Source organism: Xiphophorus maculatus, chromosome 22 (genome assembly GCF_002775205.1).
Source record: "Xiphophorus maculatus strain JP 163 A chromosome 22, X_maculatus-5.0-male, whole genome shotgun sequence".
Taxonomy (NCBI): domain Eukaryota; kingdom Metazoa; phylum Chordata; class Actinopteri; order Cyprinodontiformes; family Poeciliidae; genus Xiphophorus; species Xiphophorus maculatus.
The window spans coordinates 12,583,297-12,602,389 of record NC_036464.1 but is presented as its reverse complement, the minus strand read 5'-3'; the positions used below and the strand labels follow the sequence as shown (position 1 = coordinate 12,602,389).

Sequence of the window (19,093 nt, the reverse complement as noted above, 5' to 3'; positions counted from 1 at the left end):
GTCATTTGTAGACATGTTTGCAAGCATGTCGGTCTTTAAAAGCCACTTTATAGTTCTTGTAAATCAGCCAAACAACGTCATAATTTTGTTTCTTCTTTTTTTTTTTTACTTATCTGGTGTAACATTGCCTGTAATCAGATCCTTGCTTTACCTAGGACTGGCCTGCAGATGTCAGTATATTCCCAGCTGCATGTCTGCATGAGGCAAGGAGCTCTTCTTTGCTGATGTTGTTTGTTAGTAGAGTCTTCCTGTTTGGTGTTGCCTAGCTGTCTGAAACATGTTGACCATGACACAATCCTGGGAGTGGAGAAACAGGCAGAAAGTGTATCTGAGACGTCCAGTACCACTGTGACACTTGGCCTCTTTGACAAGGTAGGCTAACATTGATTTGAAATTATTTTTTTTACAGGAAGTTTAGAACAACATTCTATGTCTTATGTGACCTATTTCTTCTCAGCTCAGTATATTCGCCCCCATTTTTGGTCTCTAAAATAATATCTCTTTGTGTGTCTGCTCTGGGGACACTGTGAGCCCTTTGTCGAGCTGTCTTTGTCTGAAACACACTGGGAGCTTTCTCTGTCCCAGTTGGGTGTCACTGCTCCCTGTGACTCAGTGTAAGCTGACCAAATGTGCTGACATGGCACTTATTCATCCCAAGTAAAGCCTCGGCCACAGAAGATGCCAACAAACACTGGAGCCTACATAAAAAAGAAGCGATTTCTCTTTTAGGAGCAGAGCAGGAGCTGTGCTGGTGAGTTGTTTAAGTTTCACATATAAATATGTAGCACTCTTTGGCCTGCTTGCTGGTTTCATTACTTGCTCTGTAGTTCACTGGTGACAGTGAATGGCAGATGATTTGCATTTAGTGTGTTGTAAAATAAAATAATGTATGTTGGGAACAGGGAGGTTTCAGTAGCAGCTTGAACCAACATTTCTCATGTTTGAACCAGTATGGCCGCTATTAGTAGAATGATGTCATAGTGGGCGAAACTGTTGTACTGGGAAGATTCTCTAAAATGCCTTTATGATAATCTAACCTTATCATTTTAGTGTTACTTATAGTTCTTGTTTTTTTTCTGATTACCGCTAGTTCTAGTTCTATATTTATAGAACTAGGATGTCAACATTATTCCAACACTTTCAATAATATGTGAACATTGAACTTAGGTTTTGTGGTATTTCTCAGTTGTTTGTTCTATTCAATAAGGATCAAAGGGTGTGGATACATCTTAAAACATAAATGGAAATAAGGGTGCAACCAAATAATTGGAAAAGCACCTATCAGGTTTTTCCTGATTTTATGGTTACTTGTCAGATCTGGCTTTGTTATTTTATTTTATTATTTTTTTCCTCGTCTAAAAAAATGAGATAAAACCTACTACCACTTGGTGGTGGTATAGTGAACTTCATAAAGACAGAAAGCATCATGAGCAAAAGACATGCTGAAAATTGGAACACTGTCTCAAGGCATCAACCAATAAGTAAAATATTCCAAGTGGACAGTGACCCAAAGTGTATCACCAGATTAGATAAAGTGTGTCTTAAATGTCTTAAATGCTTGTGCCATGTCATGGATTCTATGTTGCAAAATGTGGTAGTGTTTTCAAGCCAGTCAAATGTCTCCTGAGCATGAATGCTATCATTTATTTTACAAAGTTGACACAACTCCAGTCACGTTGGTGCAGAGTTGCAGACCTTTGGAGTAACATCATTGCAAGCTTATCAAAAAGGTCAAAGAGTGAAAACTGGGGGGGAAAAGAGCTGAAGCACCATAGCTAATTAATCAATGTTGAGTCTTTGTGCAGTACAGAAGGTCACTTACTTTGTTTCTATCTGAAGATTTGCATAGTTTGCACCTCTTGCTGTGTTTCTCCAAGTTATATGTTCATTTATTTTCTTTAAACGCTAAACCAACAGCTGTAGAATATAGAGGACAATTGTTTGTTTTGGTTTAACCTTCTACTGCTTCATGCGCATACTTATAATACAAGGTACTGTTCAGTGGTGGTGTAAACCGCCCGGAACAAATGAATAAATAGATGTTGTAGGAAATATAAGAAAACTAAATCTTCTCCCCAAAATTATCAAATAGTAGTCAAGATTAATTAAGAGGAGAATGGAAGTTGGGAGGAAGGATCATTTAAAACACTTGCTTTTGTGAATGTGAATACAAACACATTCCATACTTCAGGTTTTTTTTGTTTTTTTTTAACTCTTTGACTTATTTGTGCTATATGAAAAAATATTCTTTATTTTCTTTTGGTCTATGATATAAGACTTGCATAAAATGACGTTGTGGCTTTGCTGCAACAAATTTTAGAAAAAATGATACCTGTAAATTCACTGTAAGTCAGTGAACTTACTATTTCAGATGAAAACAGGCATTCATGATGTTTTGTGTTTCTGTGTGCAGCAGGATGTCAGAGTTAAATGGCCGTGTGAGTGCCTGGAGCAGTAGCCAAGTGGCCCAGTGGCTGCAGGACGAAGGTTTCAGACAGTACGTGGACTTGTTGTGTTCGCAGCACCGCATCGATGGCGTCAGTCTGCTGGCTCTGACTGAAGCCGACCTGCGGGATCCTCCCCTTAGCCTCACCGTGCTGGGACACATCAAACAACTGAGTGTAGCCCTCCGCCGCCTCCAGAGGGAGAATAAAGCTGAGCTGGAGGAGCTAGGTCTGTGGCCTCCAGATGCTAACTCTGCTGGACTCTCGCTGGGCGCTCCGAGGGCTGAGTGGAGCTGTGATGGAGCTGAAAGAAGTGGATGTAATGGAGGAGATCATTTGTGCAATGGGATGGAGCTGCGGCTGAGGAATGGTAGCAGTCTTAAGTGTGCGCCTGGGGCAGCGTTATGTCAAACACACTCCAGTGGGAGGTTTCGACAGCCAATGGTGGGCAGATTGGATCCTGAGGTCTGGAAGACGGTCATTAGTTCTGTATATGTATTCTTAGTGTGTGGACTGACCTCTTTCGTCATGGTTATTGTGCATGAGCGTGTCCCTGACATGAGGACTTACCCGCCTCTTCCTGATATATTCCTGGACAGGTATGAACCGACCTGTTTAACTTGCGTGTTTTTCAATGTTAACATCAGTGAAAGTCCACACGAGGATTTCAATACTTGTTCTGCAACTTTATCTCCTTAGTTTGCAAACACTTTCTCCTAATCTACAGACTGATATACATATTTTCCTTCTTTCACAGTGTACCCAGAATCCCTTGGGCGTTTGTGATGGCTGAAGCTTGTGGCCTTATCTTGTGTTACATGTTTTTGTTGATCCTGCTCCTTCACAAGCACAGGTATTCCCTTTTCCAATAATCCAATAATGAGCACTCTGCTCATTGTGCCATGAGTTTTGATACAAGCTTTCACTCTGTCTGTAATTCAGGTCAATTCTCCTCAGACGGCTGTGTTCTCTGATGGGAACAGTGTTTTTGCTTCGCTGTTGCACCATGTTTGTCACCTCGCTCTCTGTGCCTGGGCAGCACCTGAAATGTGCCAGCCTGGTGGGTTAAACAGAAGTGTTACTGTAAACAACAGAGTTGCTATGTTTTTATCCTTGAGTAAGTAGCTGGTAACAACAATCATGAGTTAACTGTGTGACTCAAAGTATTTTTTGTCCCTCAAGTCCTATGGTGATACTTGGGGAAAGATCCAGAGAGCCCTGGCCATATGGAGTGGGTTTGGGATGACGCTTACAGGTGTCCAAACCTGTGGAGACTACATGTTCAGCGGCCACACTGTGGTCATCACAATGCTCAACTTCTTTGTGACTGAATGTAAGTTGCTTTTTGGTTTGCTATGACTGTCTTGTTTCTTAAGAATAATGGAGGCAAAGACATCGATCAATGTTTGTCCTGTGTCTGTTGTTGGAGCAGTTAATGAAATCTCAAGACTATGTCAAATATCTTCAGCACCATCTCAGATTATATGCCAGGCTCTCAGTTCTGTTAGCAGCAGTATTCTCACTAAAACTAGGAGAACAGAGCACATGAACTCACTTTATAGTCTTTACACTGACTATAAACTATAAGGAATGGAGTAGATAAAGAACAGAAGACTCAGAATTAACTCAAACTAATCTTAATGTTGATATTAACCTTAATAAAATATCTTACTGAGTGTACCAATTTGAAGGTACACTCAAATTGTCTTTTTATCTTTTAAATACACAAAATCCAAAAAGATAACATGAATATGGGAAAAAAAATGCATTTACTCTAGAAATCTGAGTCTGGAAAATTATGGAAATTTCACATAAAAATGTAAAGGAACCCTGCACGTACGTCTACCAGATTTGTTCTGCTAATTTCTTGTACTTCCAGACACACCGAGAAACTGGAATTTGATCCATACCATCTCCTGGGTGTTGAACCTATTTGGGATTTTCTTCATCCTGGCGGCCCATGAGCACTACTCGATCGATGTCTTCATAGCCTTCTACATCACCACACGCCTCTTCCTCTACTACCACACATTAGCCAACACCCGTGCCTTCCAGCACAGTCGCAGGGCTCGCATTTGGTTCCCCATGTTTTCCTTTTTTGAGTGCAATGTGAATGGACCTGTTCCTAACCAGTATCACTGGCCCTTCAGTAAACCAGCCTTCATGAAAACTCTAATTGGATAAAGAGTCTTGAACGATAATTGAGCTTTTTTTGTAGCAGTGCCTCAAAAAAATTTTTTTTATGTTAGTTATATTATTATGTTCACATTTCTTCTTTTGCAAATTAATTGTTGTTTTTCTCAGGTTCAAGTGAACAGCTATGCAGTTTAAGTTGAGTACTTTAAAAATCTTTAAAAAGGTGAGACTGTTTACACCACATCTGTCAGTCTGCTAAATAGAGCTGGCAGCTAGTTAGCTTAGCATACAGGAAGCTAAAACACAGACATGGAGTTGGATAAAAAACAGAAATAAGGCACAGTTTTTGTGCAAAGTACATTTAATCAATCGGACCTGAAATGTTCAGATTCAGATTGCTGCTAACTTGGTCCAACCGTTGCCTCATAATTAGCATATTTCTATTCTGACTGAGTTGGAGGAGTTTTGTTATTCACAGCATGTTTAGCTGTTCTTTCAGATTTAAATTGCACGTCTCTTAATAAATTAATAATACTGACTTGTATATCATAAAAGCAGAGGATACTGGCATTTTCTAGAAGATTGTACACTATGTAGCAATTTTATTAACTTCCACTTTTTGGATGTTTACAGTTCAATGGTCATTTGTAAAATTTTGTATACAAAGTAATGCATGTGACAGGTTATTTTTTAAAGAGTGAATTCGCTGAAAGTTTACATTTTGCTGCAAAGAGCACTTTAGTAAGTGCAACCAAAATAGCCTTTTTATTAATATGCAACCAAATACTTGACCTCCTCATGTTTTACAAAAAAAAGATCAATTTCAGGGACATTTTTATTTCTGTCATTTTACATTAAAAGTGAATAGTTGACTTATAATCAATTTGAAATGTTAAATTAAGTTTATGATTCAGTTATTGTTTTGTATTTTTATCTTACTTTTGCGTATATTGTAGAAATACTTGACTTTTGTTTTGTTACTTGGTTGAAAAAACACTTTGTCAACCAAAGACTGGAAGTTTGTTTACAATAATGTGGCTTATTTTTTGTCTTTTATCTTATGAATGAAGTTTTTGGTTAGGAAAACTTTCTTATTGGTCTTCAGCTTTCTTTGCACTGTAGCTATGTGCATGTGTCTTTATGTAAATGACCAAAAAGAGCATGTTGCATCATGTAGTCTCTTCGTTCTAAGAAATGTGTCTTGAACATGCAATTTTAACACAACCTGTGCACTTGTTCCCCACCTTAAAACAAACGTCTAACAAATCACTGTTCAAATATTTGAATTAAAGAAATGCAGGGCTGCACACATAATGAAATAAACCATTATTGTAACTTTCAGCTTTCATACACTAACCTCTTGGTGACTGCATCAGATCTCATCTGAAGATGGTATGTATTTGACAAATTAGGGCTGCTGTAATTCTTATTAATAATTAATAAACAAAACTTTTTTGTAGACTGGTTATGGTTTCATTTTTTAAGTGGTTCATATACAAATGTTATAAAATTGCATAACTGTGTCATTGTAATCACAGTGTAAATGTGTTTTTTAAACTGACTAAAATTAAAAAACATCATTTTTATTCTGTTATTTTAGGTAGTTCTGTGGCTGAAGTAAGCCCTTTTTAAAAAGGGGGAAATGTTTTATCTCCTAGTAAAACTAAAAATATTAATTCTGTGTGTGGGTAAAACCAATTTGAAATTATTGAAGCAATTTTTTACTGCTAGAACAATCATGCTTGATTCAGTCAGGGAAGGCTTATGACTTTTGTGCTGCAGATAATAAATATAGATTATGTGTTGCAGAAGAAACGATGAGTCGATGCATTCTTTCACATGCTGTAACAATATAAAACATAACATTTTCACAAACCATAACATTGCAGGCACTTGTAATTGTAATGTTTTTTTTTAAACAAACAGAAACAAAAGGCACATTTTACATCAATTATAACTATTTGAATTCATCCATTCATTCATAAACCCCAGACACCATAAAACACCTTGTTCACAGATGTTTTTTCTACAGACGTCTCTCCATGTACTTGTTTTGGGGTCTGCTAGGTCTTTTTGTCCTGTGTCACTCTGACTGCTTCTCCCAGGGGTTGGTGATGAAAGATTTGACAAACCCTCCAAAAGGTGAGTAATATCTTCCCACCTGCAGAGACAGACAGTAGTGTAAACAATAAAAGTGCAGAGGATGAATTGGGAAGGTGGAAAGCTTTCTTCATTACTCAAAGTGCTTTTAGAAAAACCAGCTAGGGTTTGCTTTAGTTTTTAGAGATACAAACAAAAGGTTTGGCTGCTCACAAGCGTTTAGGATGAGCATGATAGAAATTTCATAAGCTCTTGGACTTCAAGAATTCTTGGTGATGCCTAACGCAAGATTCACATCACTTAGAGACCACACCACAAAAATCAACACAGAGAAAGGATTAGCAGCCGTTGTGGATTTATCAGACAAACACATCACCTGCTTCTCTGAAATGGGTTCAATTTGTTTACACACAGGGTGTGTGGATGAAGATGGGAAGGAGTGCGGATTTGGGTCTAAATGGGTGAGAGAGTCAGTGCATGGAGTGCTCCTGCACCAAGGAGGGTTTGAGCTGCAGCAGCATGTAAGGCTTTTATTCTCTTTTGTACAATATTTCCCTGAATATTACTAAAATACAATTGTCACCCCTCACAAAACAAAAATTGTGTTCCTTCTTAACATTTCAAACATAAGCTTCAAATTGCATGAAATCAGATCTCGTTCTCAACACCTACTTAATCTAGGTGTTGATTAAGTAGGCTCTCATATGAGCAGAATTGTAAGATTTAAAGTGGATATTACCTCCAGGTGCATGTGTGAAAAAATAATTGTTGTAAAGACGGATAATGTTCATGCATAATAAACGCAGACATCTGTGTGGGGGCATCACATACCTGTCTGTATTTGAAAGATTTGTGGAAATATAATGGATGTTTTTCAGTTTTTTTAATTTAAAAATAGTAGCACTTTTATGCTGAAAGATTACTTACTGGGATTGGGAATTAAATAGGTAGGCTACATAAAGATTAGAGGATAAAACACAGAGCCTGCTGAAGGTACTCGAACCACTTGAACTTTTTCACATTGTATCATATTCCAAACACCCATTTTAAAGGATTTCATTGGGTTTTTTATTATAGATCAACACAAAGTAGCAAATAATTGCAAAGTAAAAATGAGGACACGTGGGTTTTTTTAAAAAAAAATACACATTTTTCAAAATAAAATTATCTCAATGGCCAACATGGGTCAACCAAATAGAGTAAAACAAAGTCCACCTGTGTGTTATTTAATGCTGGTAAAAATTCAGTTACTGTGTGAAAGATAGCCAAAAAAGTTCTGTTTGTGATAAAGTGAGACCAAAACTAAACTTTGTAGCCTTCTTGAAGATCACTTTTATTTAGGCCAGCTGCTTTGTGTGGGAGAAAACTCAAACTGCACTTCACTCTGAAAGCACCATATTGATAGAGAAACATGGTGGTGGCAGCATCATGCTGTGGTGATGATTTTCTTCAGCTGAGACTTTGAAGCAGGTCAGAGTTGGTGGGAAGACACCCTTCTTTCCCTCATTCCAGCAGGATGATCGTAATCATTCACCCATGGAATGTATTATTATATAAGGGATATGTAATGAAACATATCTATATGTTTCATCGGCTTAATCAAGATCCAGATCCTTTTGATAATCACCGTCAAGACCTGAAAAATCCTGATATGATGGTGCAAATTTTGCAAAATGGAATGGATGAAACATGCCTCCATGTTCAGAGCTGGCAAAAACGCACCTCAACAACATACAGCTCTAGTAGCAGAAAACAGATAGTTCTACAAAGTATTGACTCATGGTGGCTGAATACATATGGATGCCACAATTTAAAAAAATTAAAAATGTTAAAATTTAAATAAAATCCTTTCTCCTGAAGTTCACACTAATGTGCCACTCTATCTTTGTCTGTCACATAATACTGTAATGTGACAAATTGTGGAAAAACTAACCAAAAACCCAGTAATTTTATTTGTTCTCCTTTCTTTTTTTCCCTTTTTTTTAAAACTATATTTAGCTTACAGAACCATCTTGACAATTACATTGTTTCTCCCTGTTGGGTCTGAAGGATGCCTGATGAAACCACCGTAGATATCCCTGAGGAGTGAGGAGCTTGTTGTGGATAAAGACGCCTGCTCTGCCAAGATGGTGCAGAAGTCAGACAAAACACAGCCATGTTATCCTTTCTGAAAACACAATACAGACTCTAATGTTTAAGACACAGCTTCAGTCCAATATCTTGAGCTATTTCACGATTGTATTACAGAGTTATGCAGTTTACACTCAGTATATAACCAATAAAACAGCACTGCCTATCTTACTTTGTCTTGTCATAATTGAAAATCAACTGGTAATAAAGGTGCACCTTCCAGCTGTGATTCATCTTTGCTAAGCAATTTGCTCACAGTCTTTGCAGCAGCTGATGTAGTTTAATGATCCCACCACTGTGTGACAGCAGAGATCGACTCTCGGAGGGTCTCTGGCACCCAAACGGCTCCAACAGCCCAATTATAGCTGTTCTATCCTCGCTGCTGTTTCTGACAGAAACACTCTGGCTATTATGATATTCAGCTCCGTCTTTTAACTCTCCTCCCTGTGGACTCACACCTGTTCAGAGCATCATCTTTTGTGTTCAAGGCATCACAGAAACTCTTTATTCAGCCTCCGCCACACGTGAGTGACTTATGTCTTCCAGACAATAATGATGTAATGAATAAGATAATAATTCAGTGGAAGTGATTCTAAATATTTAGTCACTTATGTTGCATGCAGTGTGGCTTATGTCTTGTAATCATTTTTGCTTATTAAGTATTTATGTTCATACATATTTTTTGAATGATACATTTAAACAATAGTATTTGATTGTTGTTGTTTTATAAGAAGTGTGTGCAGTTTTAGCAGCTAAAATGAAGAAAAGATATACAAACAAAAAAAAAATCAAAAACCTGGGGAAAAGATGAGCCTTTTTACAGCGCTGTGTGGAAAGGTGAAGATAACAAATCTCATTACAGTGGACATGTATTTCGAGGACTCACCTACAATCCGTGACACCCCAAGCGGAGAACAATGGGAGTCAGGTCATTATAACAGATTGAGAAGACCAAACAGATTCCAGCTGCCTTTACTCTGAGCCTCCACATACAGACGGCAAAAAAAAAGAAAATTGGTCCTGAATAGCATGCATGTGGACAGTTTCATTGGGTATATCTACAATGGATTCACGGAAGCAATTTAGAAGAAAAAAAAAAGATATAAGCAGCACGGCTTCTAAGAATTAAAATTAAATGTTTTCTGAATAAGTTTAATTACACTAAAGCTTTTTTGTTTCAAACGCATCCTGCAAACTGTGTCCCTGTCATTTTCATCCTAAGGCACATTCATTTGATCGGTGACTCCACTTGTACAGAAAAAACACGTTTAATTTCCCCAAAGGCTTAGCCTCAAATGTTTTTACACGTCATAATATTATTAAAATGAATTTTCTCAATGAATATTAATCACAAGATCATCAAAGATCAATTGTTTCTGATAAATAGAATATGAAATTGTAATTCACTCAATAAAATGTATTTTCTAAATACAAAAAGAGGAGGATATGTGCTCTTAGACTGAAAAAGGAAAACCCTCTGTGTTTTGCACAATGCTGCTTTATATGTATAAAGAAAAACCCAAGGTGAACATAAATCATAGTTGGCCATTTGATTACTATGTTGGCTATTTTCTGAGCGATGGAGGACACTTTGATGAGGGAGAAAATAAGAGTACAATGGAGCAAATGGAGCCAGGCAGGTCATGATGTTCCCTCAACCTACAGCTTCAGCTCAAGGATGGGACCAAGAATAACAAAGCTACAAGCTGAATGTCCAGTCTGTGGAGTAGGATCGGTGCAAAATGAAACAGTTAATAGCAATGGGTATTTTATCCTTGGTGTTTCTAGTTCTGAATTAAGCTCTGCTAGTTGTGGAAATACAATTGGTTTGCCACCCCTTAACAAAGAATGATCAGTGCTCTGCCACACTGCCCACAGCTCAGTCCACACACTGACAGGGTAGGTTAGTAAGGAGGCAGTGTGAAGTGACTGATAGCTAAGTGCGTGTGCTGCTAATAGAAAGTGACAGTTTCATTTTGTTTATGATGTTGGCTTTCACAGCACATGTCCAAGGATTGAGGGGAGACAGCTTGAATCCATTTTTAGGATTCTGACAATGTCACGCCCTTTCACTTTGACGTACCACATCAGTCATTGTGCTAAAGAGAAAAAGACAACTCTGTACTGCAGGGTACGCACAATAATTTTAGAGTCACAAAGCTGTTGTCTTTATCTTGAAATGTGTGTGGATTTTTGGGCAATGAATGGAGAGGTCTTTGCGTGTACAAATAAACAATGAAAAGAGGTCGGTAACTACGCTAAGTCAAACAATAAGGTGAAAAAAATATATGTATATTTTGGTATCTATAGGATTTCTTGCTAGGACTTGTTTAAAGTGGGATTTTCCCCACACTATTTGACTGAATACAGGTCCAACAAAGTGTATTTTGCAGAATGAATACATAAGTATGAAAATATATATTTTTTTAAATAGCCGGAACAAAAGAGACTCTCACACTGACCAAGTGATTCCTTGTTTCCTCAGATTAAACCGACCTCAAACTTCCTACAGAAAATGACTTCTGGCAATTTTAGGTCCCTGCTTAAATTATTCAAAGAAACAGCTTGAGCATATTCAGAAATATTCTTGCTAAGGTAATTTAAGTTTCAGCTTAGTGATTAGTTTTATGTGTTTTTAAAAACAATGTTTATGACTGGTAAAGATGGCTAAATCTAACCTTTAGATTTAACCAGGTGCTAGAATATGCTTTGATCTTAGGAGGACAACTGTATTGATATGAGTGTTGATAAGAGTAATTTTAGATTAGACATTTGCTGATACTAGTTCCCAGTCTAGGACTTCAATAAAGCTAATGCATATTAATGTTATGTACATGGTTAAAAACTCAGTAGATTCAAAGTGCAGTGTTATATATTACAGTTAATCAGTAAACATGACCTATACATATTGTGCACATATCCAACTTAACTCTTACCAACCATATTCAGTCTCTGCAGTTTTTCTGATGTCAACAGATATTTTGACCAAAGCGCAGTTTCAACAGATCAGTCTTGTGTTTCTAATTTTTTCCGTCTCGCACATTCAGCTAGTCAGCTGGTAGGCTACCACTAGCATGTGTTTTCTCTGTTTTTGTTTAGAATTCAGCTTGTAACATATTTTTTACATGGCTGCAGTTAATCACATAGTGACAAAACGTCCTAAAAGTTATCATGATTCCTAAACTTTGCTTAGAATCTATTAACTGTTGTTTTTAGCTAAACTCTGAAAATCTCTCTCCTGCTCCATGTGAGTCGTCCACATAGAGCAGACAGACAGGAAGGTGCAGCAGTAACACAGTCTCTTCATTTATAGTAAAAAAAAATTATGTGTGCACTAAATATGTAGTTTTGCAAGCCTTGCACACAAAATAAGCTACTTTAAAAATTAGCAGTGCAAAACCGACCACACAGCTAACCATTGACACAGCAGACAGGAAAATCATTGAAACTACAACAACATGGGTGAGGAGGAGTCTATTTTAGCCAGATTCTCTGATGTAGTTTACTCTGAAAAAGGCCTTGTTCAGGTCCCTGTTGTTTGAGATTGGATCAGTATTACAAATTAATACTGTATTTTTGTCAGAAGAATCCACTGCATGTGTTTTTCACGTTTTGCTCATTTAATTCACTGCTAAGCCCCCCCCCAGCCTGACTTAATGACAAATTAGTGAAGTTTCATGGCAATCAATTCAACTGACGTTTATAAAATATGAGCCTTTAGAAGATGCATCATGAGGCACAATAAATGCATTGCTGTCAAACATTAATGTCTATCATTAGTCATTTCAGAGGTGATTTGATGATGCTCATAAGCTTTTCTTTAAATAAAAACTTCAATATAAGACTTCTCTCTTGCAATTGTTTCAGTAATATGCATGGCTTGTAATACAGTTCTACCAAATATTGTCATTGATTTCTACATGAACAAGTAATTTGACCTTTAGAATCCATTGCGCCTAAAAGGTTTTTATCTGTTTTTCCTCCCTGTCTCAGATGTATGTTTCCAAAAGATTGGAATGGATGGTTAGGTCCAGAGAGATCTGGTGACATGTCCGTCAGTGCCAACACAAGCCTGTCTTCTTTACCTACATCACCTCTGCTCTTCAATGGTTCTACCTCTTCACATTCTCTGTTTTGGGAGAAGGAAAGTGCCAATCATGAATCTGTGCAGGAATGGTCAGGGAACAAAACCCAGCTCATGTCAGACCTCTCTGTTCTTGAGCAGGAAGAGCAGTGCCATATGTCTCCTGTCCTCACAACATGTCTTGTGGTGTGGTACAGTGTTACAATGGTGCTGGGGTTGGTGGGGAACATCGGCCTCATTTGCATCATCACCCATCGCAGAGAGAAAGTCAATGTCACCAGCATTTTCATCTGCAATCTGTCATTCTCTGACATTTTGGTGTGCATGTTCTGTCTCCCCTTCACTGTCATTTATACGCTCATGGACCATTGGGTGTTTGGATCGCTGTTGTGCCGTCTGGTGCCATTCATCCAGTGCGTCTCTGTGACGGTGTCAGTGCTGTCTTTAGTCTTCATAGCTCTAGAAAGACATCAACTCATCATTAACCCATCTGGATGGAAACCAAGCATTCCCCAGGCCTACGTGGCTGTCATTTTCATCTGGATTCTTGCCAGCTTCACATCCACACCCTTTTTAGCCTTTCAACTGCTCACAAATGAGCCATACACCAATGTAGTCCTGCCACTTCATCCTCAACTGTATCCTCCTGTTTATCTCAATGCATCTCCAACTCCGTTTGTCTCCGCTACTTACAAAAACTCATCTGTGCCTTTTAATCTCTATCGCTCTCTCTTCTCTTATGTCCCCACCTCTCCTCATATGGAAGCCTGTGTGGAGCACTGGCCATCTCACGAACATAGGGTGGCTTACACCACATGGCTTTTGCTGTTTCAATACTGCGGTCCACTCCTGTTGGTGCTGCTCTGCTATGTCAGAGTTTTTGTTCGCCTTCGCCACCGCAAAGACATGTTGGACCGTGCCAGGACCCCAGAAAATCAGCGCATGACCAACAGCCGGCGGATCAACATCATGCTGGTTGCACTCATAACAGCCTTCGCTCTTTGCTGGCTTCCGCTCACCATCTTCAACGTGCTGTCCGACTGGAATCTGGAAGCTCTGCCTGTCTGCCATCACAACCTCCTGTTTTCCCTCTGCCACCTGCTGGCCATGTCCTCCACCTGCATCAATCCCATCATTTATGGCTTCCTCAACTCCAACTTTCGTCAGGAAGTGCAGGAGGTGCTGCTCCACTGCCGCTGTTTCCCACAAGAAGAGGAATTTGAGCGTTTTCCCATGTCCACAGTAAACATGGAAATGTCTCGCACCTCCGTGCCTCTACAGTGCAGAAGTAATTCAGTCTGACTTTAGAAAAGTCATGCCTCTATAATAGGAGGTGTTCAGATAAACTGTCCAGTCTTTGGACTTTTATTTTCTTGGTTTTATCAGTGATTTAAAGTATAGTGTTCTACAGTGTTGTTTTTTCTCGTTCTGTGCATCCTTATAATTAAATAAGAAATGTTAATAGTACAAAAGCATTGGTTTTAAAATATTAAGGGTAATGTGGAAGTATTAGCTAAAAGTTGCTGTAAAAAATCATTGTGAGACTGACTATTTGTTTTCAAGTGAACTGCTATGATAAAGTTGTAGTATGTTTTGTATTTATGACAGTTGTTCTGTGTAGAAGTGAACATTTTACAGTGAAGAATAAATTAAGCTTGTTTTGTGATTTTGTGACAAATAAAGATAACAACTTATTGCGTTACAGTATTGCTAAGACTGCTTTTGATGACCTTGGTTGTTTATTGACTGTGTTTATATTTCACTTTATGGTGTTATTAAAATTACTATTTAGCTTTTGCTCAAAAGAGTGTGAGCAATACATATGCACTAGCTTAGATTGGCAATGTTGTATTGTTTACTAAACAACAGAAAAATTAAAAATTCACATTATAATGATTGAAAAAATAACATTTCCAAATCCACTAAAACAGTAGGCTGATTGGTTTATTACTTTTGCTGCACAAACTATTTTTCCATTTTCAGTCCGTTCAGCAAGTATTTTACAAATTATATCACATGTTTTGCTTGTTTTCTGATATTATTTTTATACTAAAGGTATTTTTGTTTTAACTTGGTTAGCATTATCAACATAATTTAAAAGCTTGAGAGATGACAATGAGATTGCTATGAAATTTCTTCAAATTTGGAGTTTTACATTATTATAGTTTTTGGTAAATTACCTTTCGACCTGTGTGACTTTGACCAAACATTCTGGGTATCATCCTTCAATGATACATGGTTGATGACTTGATATACTGCGTCAACATTTCCACGTAACTTTCTTTACTCATGATGCTCCTATTTTATTAAATTCACCAGTGTTTTCTACAGCACAACAGTCCAACAACATGATGCTGCTTGCAAACTTCCCTCTTTTTCTTCTATATCTAATAATGCTTATTATTCTCAAATGCTTCAGTTCATTAGACCACAGGGCATATCACCACAAATTAAGGTATTTGTCTCTGATTGTATTCATAACCTGTAATCTGGCTTTTCATCTTGTCTTGGGGTCATTTTTTTCCTATGTTGTTTAGTAGACTTTCAGCCCATGTCACTAGTTTCTTTTACCAGCCCCTGCCAATATTTTCAGAAGGTTTTAGTTTTGTTCTGAGGTTAATATGCACATTTCACATAAAAACGTTCTTATTGCCATTATGGTGTTTATGCTTGTATGTAATTATCTGAACAAATGAACGTGGCACCTACAGGCATCTGGAAATTGTACCACAGGCAAATTGTGGAGGTCAACAATTTTCTTTCTGATTTCTTCCCTGATTGAATTGTTATTTTTTCCCCACGATGACACAAGGAGGAAATTTGTTTGATGTGTGCCTGAAAATGCATCCACAGGTGTGCCTTTGTTTACCTTGTTGTGGATTATTCTATTGGAAGCTTACAAAGCAACACCATTATCATCATTTCTTTTCCAAATTGTTTTTAATTAAGAAGTGATTGCGCCAAATCAGCGGCGCGATAGAGTCAAGTGCATTTCCCAAGATAGAATACGTTTATACCAGTTTGAATAATAAACTGAACTTAACTGCGTTGTTTGAAAACTAGGATGCAGATGGAATCTGCGTAATTGACTTCAAATCTGTTTGTACAATTGGACTGAAATGATTATTTTGTAAAGTGCCTTGCCTTGTTGTGAATTGGTGCTACATAAATAAACTGAATTAAATTTAAATTATAGTAGTCTTTGTCTGAGTAAACAAGAATTTGAAGAAAGTTTAAAAAAATTCTCAAAAAACATTCTCTCACTTCATTCTGGGTTTAACGAAATAATTCTAGTAACCCTGAATGATCTAAAACAGAATAGAATTAGTTCAATATAATATCAGATAGATATGTGTCCTTTAATGCAATATGTTGGTTCAATTGTATATACTACAGTATATTTTAAATATCAACTGGAATTGCTATTCTGTACTAGTTACTGTTTCATTAAATATTGGTGGTGACACACCTTAAGTTTTATTTATTATTTCAACTTTGTCTGATGTAGATCTGACTCTGTTCTGTTCTTTAGTACTGGTTATATCTAAGCAATGTCCAATAGACTTTGGATACTTTGCACATTTTTATTAAAAAAAAAAAGAACATCCATTTTGGATCATCCATTTTGGATCTTTCTGACCACCTTCCAGGTGGTCAGAAAAATCTGTAGCTACAGCAGCAGGAAGTTAGAGTAATGAGTAGCTTAACTAAAAGAGTAATCCATTTGAGTTTCTGATTACCCACAGTTATGTATTTAAATGGACATTTAAAAAGAATAACAAAGTTGTTTTATTATAGCTCATATTGTCAAATATATTCAATATATGGTTTTGTGATGAAATATTATTCAGTTTTATACATGACTGTCTTCATTTAGGATTCTTCAAAAAGTAATTTCAGATGATAATAACTATAGTAAGGATCTATATCTCAAGAAGGCTCTCACTGAATAATAGACTGCTGCTGATAGACTACTCAACACTGTGGCACTGAGTCCTGGAATCATTACTCTGTGACTATTTTATTATTCAACAAGAGGTTCTGTATCGATGAAACAGCCTTCAGCAGGTTTCTTCGAAAAAAAACAACAAAAAAACTTGTCATTCGCTGAACGGAAATGACGTATGTCACGTACCAGCCAATCATGCCCGTCCGTCCCAGAACGCGTTCCAACTCAAACTGCACGCGGCATGTATATTCGCTGGCTGAACTTAGTAACATTTAAACTTCGCTGACATATTAAGTAAGTAACAGAGAGTCATTAAAACCTACGTTGCAATGCTTACTGCGACATTATTGTCATCCTAACAATCAAAATATGAGTGACGAGTAATATTATATAACGGAAGTGTGACGTCTCGGGGTCCACACCAAAACAGTGCTAACGGAAACAAATTGTTAGCTTGCTAACGTAGCAGAAAATTGGTCAGGTATATTAATAAGGTCATACATTCACGGATTAATGCTTAATTGCTGTTGTTAATTTGCTTTTGGTTATATTCTAGGGTAATGCATGAAGCAATTTCTGGTGAAGTGTTATGTCAGCAAAAGAACGTGTGTCGTAATCTTCAAGTGTACTGTAATCTTCAAGTTGTTCTTTTGTTAGCCTAAAATAGTTTGATCGCAATATATAGTGTCTGAGATATTTTAGTGTAGTTGAGAGAAAAGACGAATGCTCGACTTAAAACTGCCTTACTTCCTGACATGGATTTTGAACCCAAATAGTACATGTATTCTACCGTCATTATCTTTTACGTAGAAACGCAACAGTTCATAGCATTAATCTTTGAAATACAGCACAGATCAGATTTTAAATTTATGTTGTTAATATAGCACATTTAGATGTGGGCCAGAGAGTAAATAAAACATCAAGACACTCAAAAATATTTGATTTGTGCAATTTAGTTATCGTACAAAAACAGTAACTGTAATATGGTATGCATGTTTTTGTTTTGCCTGGTTTTACTTCCTCCACTACCAGACACATCTACTGATTTAAAAAAAAATATTTAGATATTTGCAAAAAATGTTAACTGAACATTCTTTAAAAACATAATTCATTGAGTGATAGTCAACATTGTACATCATTTTGAGCTGTGGTAGTTTTTGTCAAAGGTGACTTGTTGAAAAACATTACAGAAAATAAATGTTTTCTGTTGTTTTACTCCATACAATTTTTTCTCACTGCTTTTCAGTAACTGAAGACTAAAGACTGTGATGAACTCAAGCAAATCCTCAGTTCTTAAAGGTATCATCTTTTTAATTGGAGTGGATTTGGAGTGATTTGTACTGCTTCCAGTTGAAATGTGTAATTATGCCCAATGTCTTTGCAGATGTTGTTGCCTTTGTCGATGTGTGGTCTTCGGATAAAAGAGCAAACTATTCAAAACCTTTCATCCAGCAGCTGGAGGAAATGGGTGCTCAGGTCAGACAACACTTTTTATGTTGCTGTGTTTTCAGATCGTATATACAGTTGAACACAGTTATCTGCACACATTGTTAGAGGTCACTGCCACTCCAAAACATCCACATTGTTCACCATGAAGCACTTTCAAATAATCTGGCAGAGTACTTGGAGTTATTGTCCATTTATTATCCTCATTGGTTTTGCATTTAGTAAACAGTGCTAATTGTTTATTATCCTAACTGAACTAAAGCAGAAAGTTTATTCAGATTTAAAAAAAATATTTTGTCAGACAGACACTGAGAAATTTGTAAATGTTTTTACACCCTGTATGTAACTATCTAATTTCAGCTGTTTGTCTGCAATAACTCAGCCTACTTTAACCTTTCTTTTAAAGGTATCAAAAGGATTTAATAAACAAGTCACACATGTTGTATTCAGCAATGGACATCAAGCTACATGGAGGAAAGCTAAGAAACGGGACGTCCAGCTTGTGTCTGTTCTCTGGGTTGGCAGGTGAGAGGAGATTTTTAGACTTACTTTGTTGAAGCAATATTGCTAAATCATGAGAGTGCCCCAAAAGTTTAAAAGATTGTGTTTTCAACACTTTCTATTTTGTGCTCTGTCTAGGTGTTACGATGATGGTGTACGTGCGGATGAAAGTTTATTTCCAGCTTTAAATGATGAAAAAAATCCTGTGATGAAAAACAGGCAGGTGAGTAGATTCAGATTTAATGGTTTCTAAAATTGAATCTGGAAAAGTAAAACAAATGCTGGAATAGAAACATTATCGAA

The 19,093-nt window shown here is 37.1% G+C and overlaps 3 protein-coding genes across 7 annotated transcripts in view; all 3 read left to right on the top strand.

The window, feature by feature from the left end:
• The first annotated feature begins 235 nt into the window (after positions 1–235).
• On the top strand, positions 236–6,039 carry LOC102221683 (sphingomyelin synthase-related protein 1-like). Of its 3 annotated transcripts, none has more exons than XM_023327970.1 (6): positions 236–372; positions 2,414–3,043; positions 3,202–3,297; positions 3,387–3,504; positions 3,627–3,777; positions 4,324–6,039. In XM_023327970.1, exons 2-6 carry the CDS (start codon positions 2,418–2,420, stop codon positions 4,626–4,628), a joined length of 1,296 nt encoding a protein of 431 aa, XP_023183738.1. In that variant the 5' UTR covers positions 236–372; positions 2,414–2,417; the 3' UTR covers positions 4,629–6,039. The 3 variants fall into 3 exon arrangements, with proteins under 3 accessions (XP_023183738.1, XP_014329128.1, XP_023183737.1); XM_014473642.2 differs by having other exon boundaries at positions 236–751; positions 2,417–3,043; XM_023327969.1 differs by having other exon boundaries at positions 237–751.
• A 3,172-nt stretch (positions 6,040–9,211) lies between these two features.
• Positions 9,212–14,978, top strand: LOC102221416 (neuropeptide Y receptor type 1-like). The gene is made up of 2 exons (XM_023327737.1): positions 9,212–9,334; positions 12,804–14,978. The coding sequence occupies exon 2, from the start codon at positions 12,808–12,810 to the stop codon at positions 14,194–14,196; it is 1,389 nt and encodes a 462-aa protein (XP_023183505.1). The 5' UTR covers positions 9,212–9,334; positions 12,804–12,807; the 3' UTR covers positions 14,197–14,978.
• Positions 14,979–17,010: 2,032 nt separating this feature from the next.
• The window catches only part of mcph1 (microcephalin 1), a 34,273-nt gene continuing 32,190 nt past the window's right edge, over positions 17,011–19,093 (top strand). Inside the window, exons 1-5 of one of the 3 annotated variants that reach the window (XM_023327734.1) lie at positions 17,011–17,137; positions 18,090–18,142; positions 18,228–18,319; positions 18,696–18,814; positions 18,929–19,013. In XM_023327734.1, coding sequence (XP_023183502.1) covers positions 18,112–18,142; positions 18,228–18,319; positions 18,696–18,814; positions 18,929–19,013 — 327 coding nt within the window. In that variant the 5' untranslated portion in view covers positions 17,011–17,137; positions 18,090–18,111. Of the gene's footprint in view, positions 17,138–17,244; positions 17,338–18,089; positions 18,143–18,227; positions 18,320–18,695; positions 18,815–18,928; positions 19,014–19,093 lie in introns of those variants that run through there. The other 2 variants (XM_023327735.1, XM_023327736.1) reach the window with 2 other exon arrangements.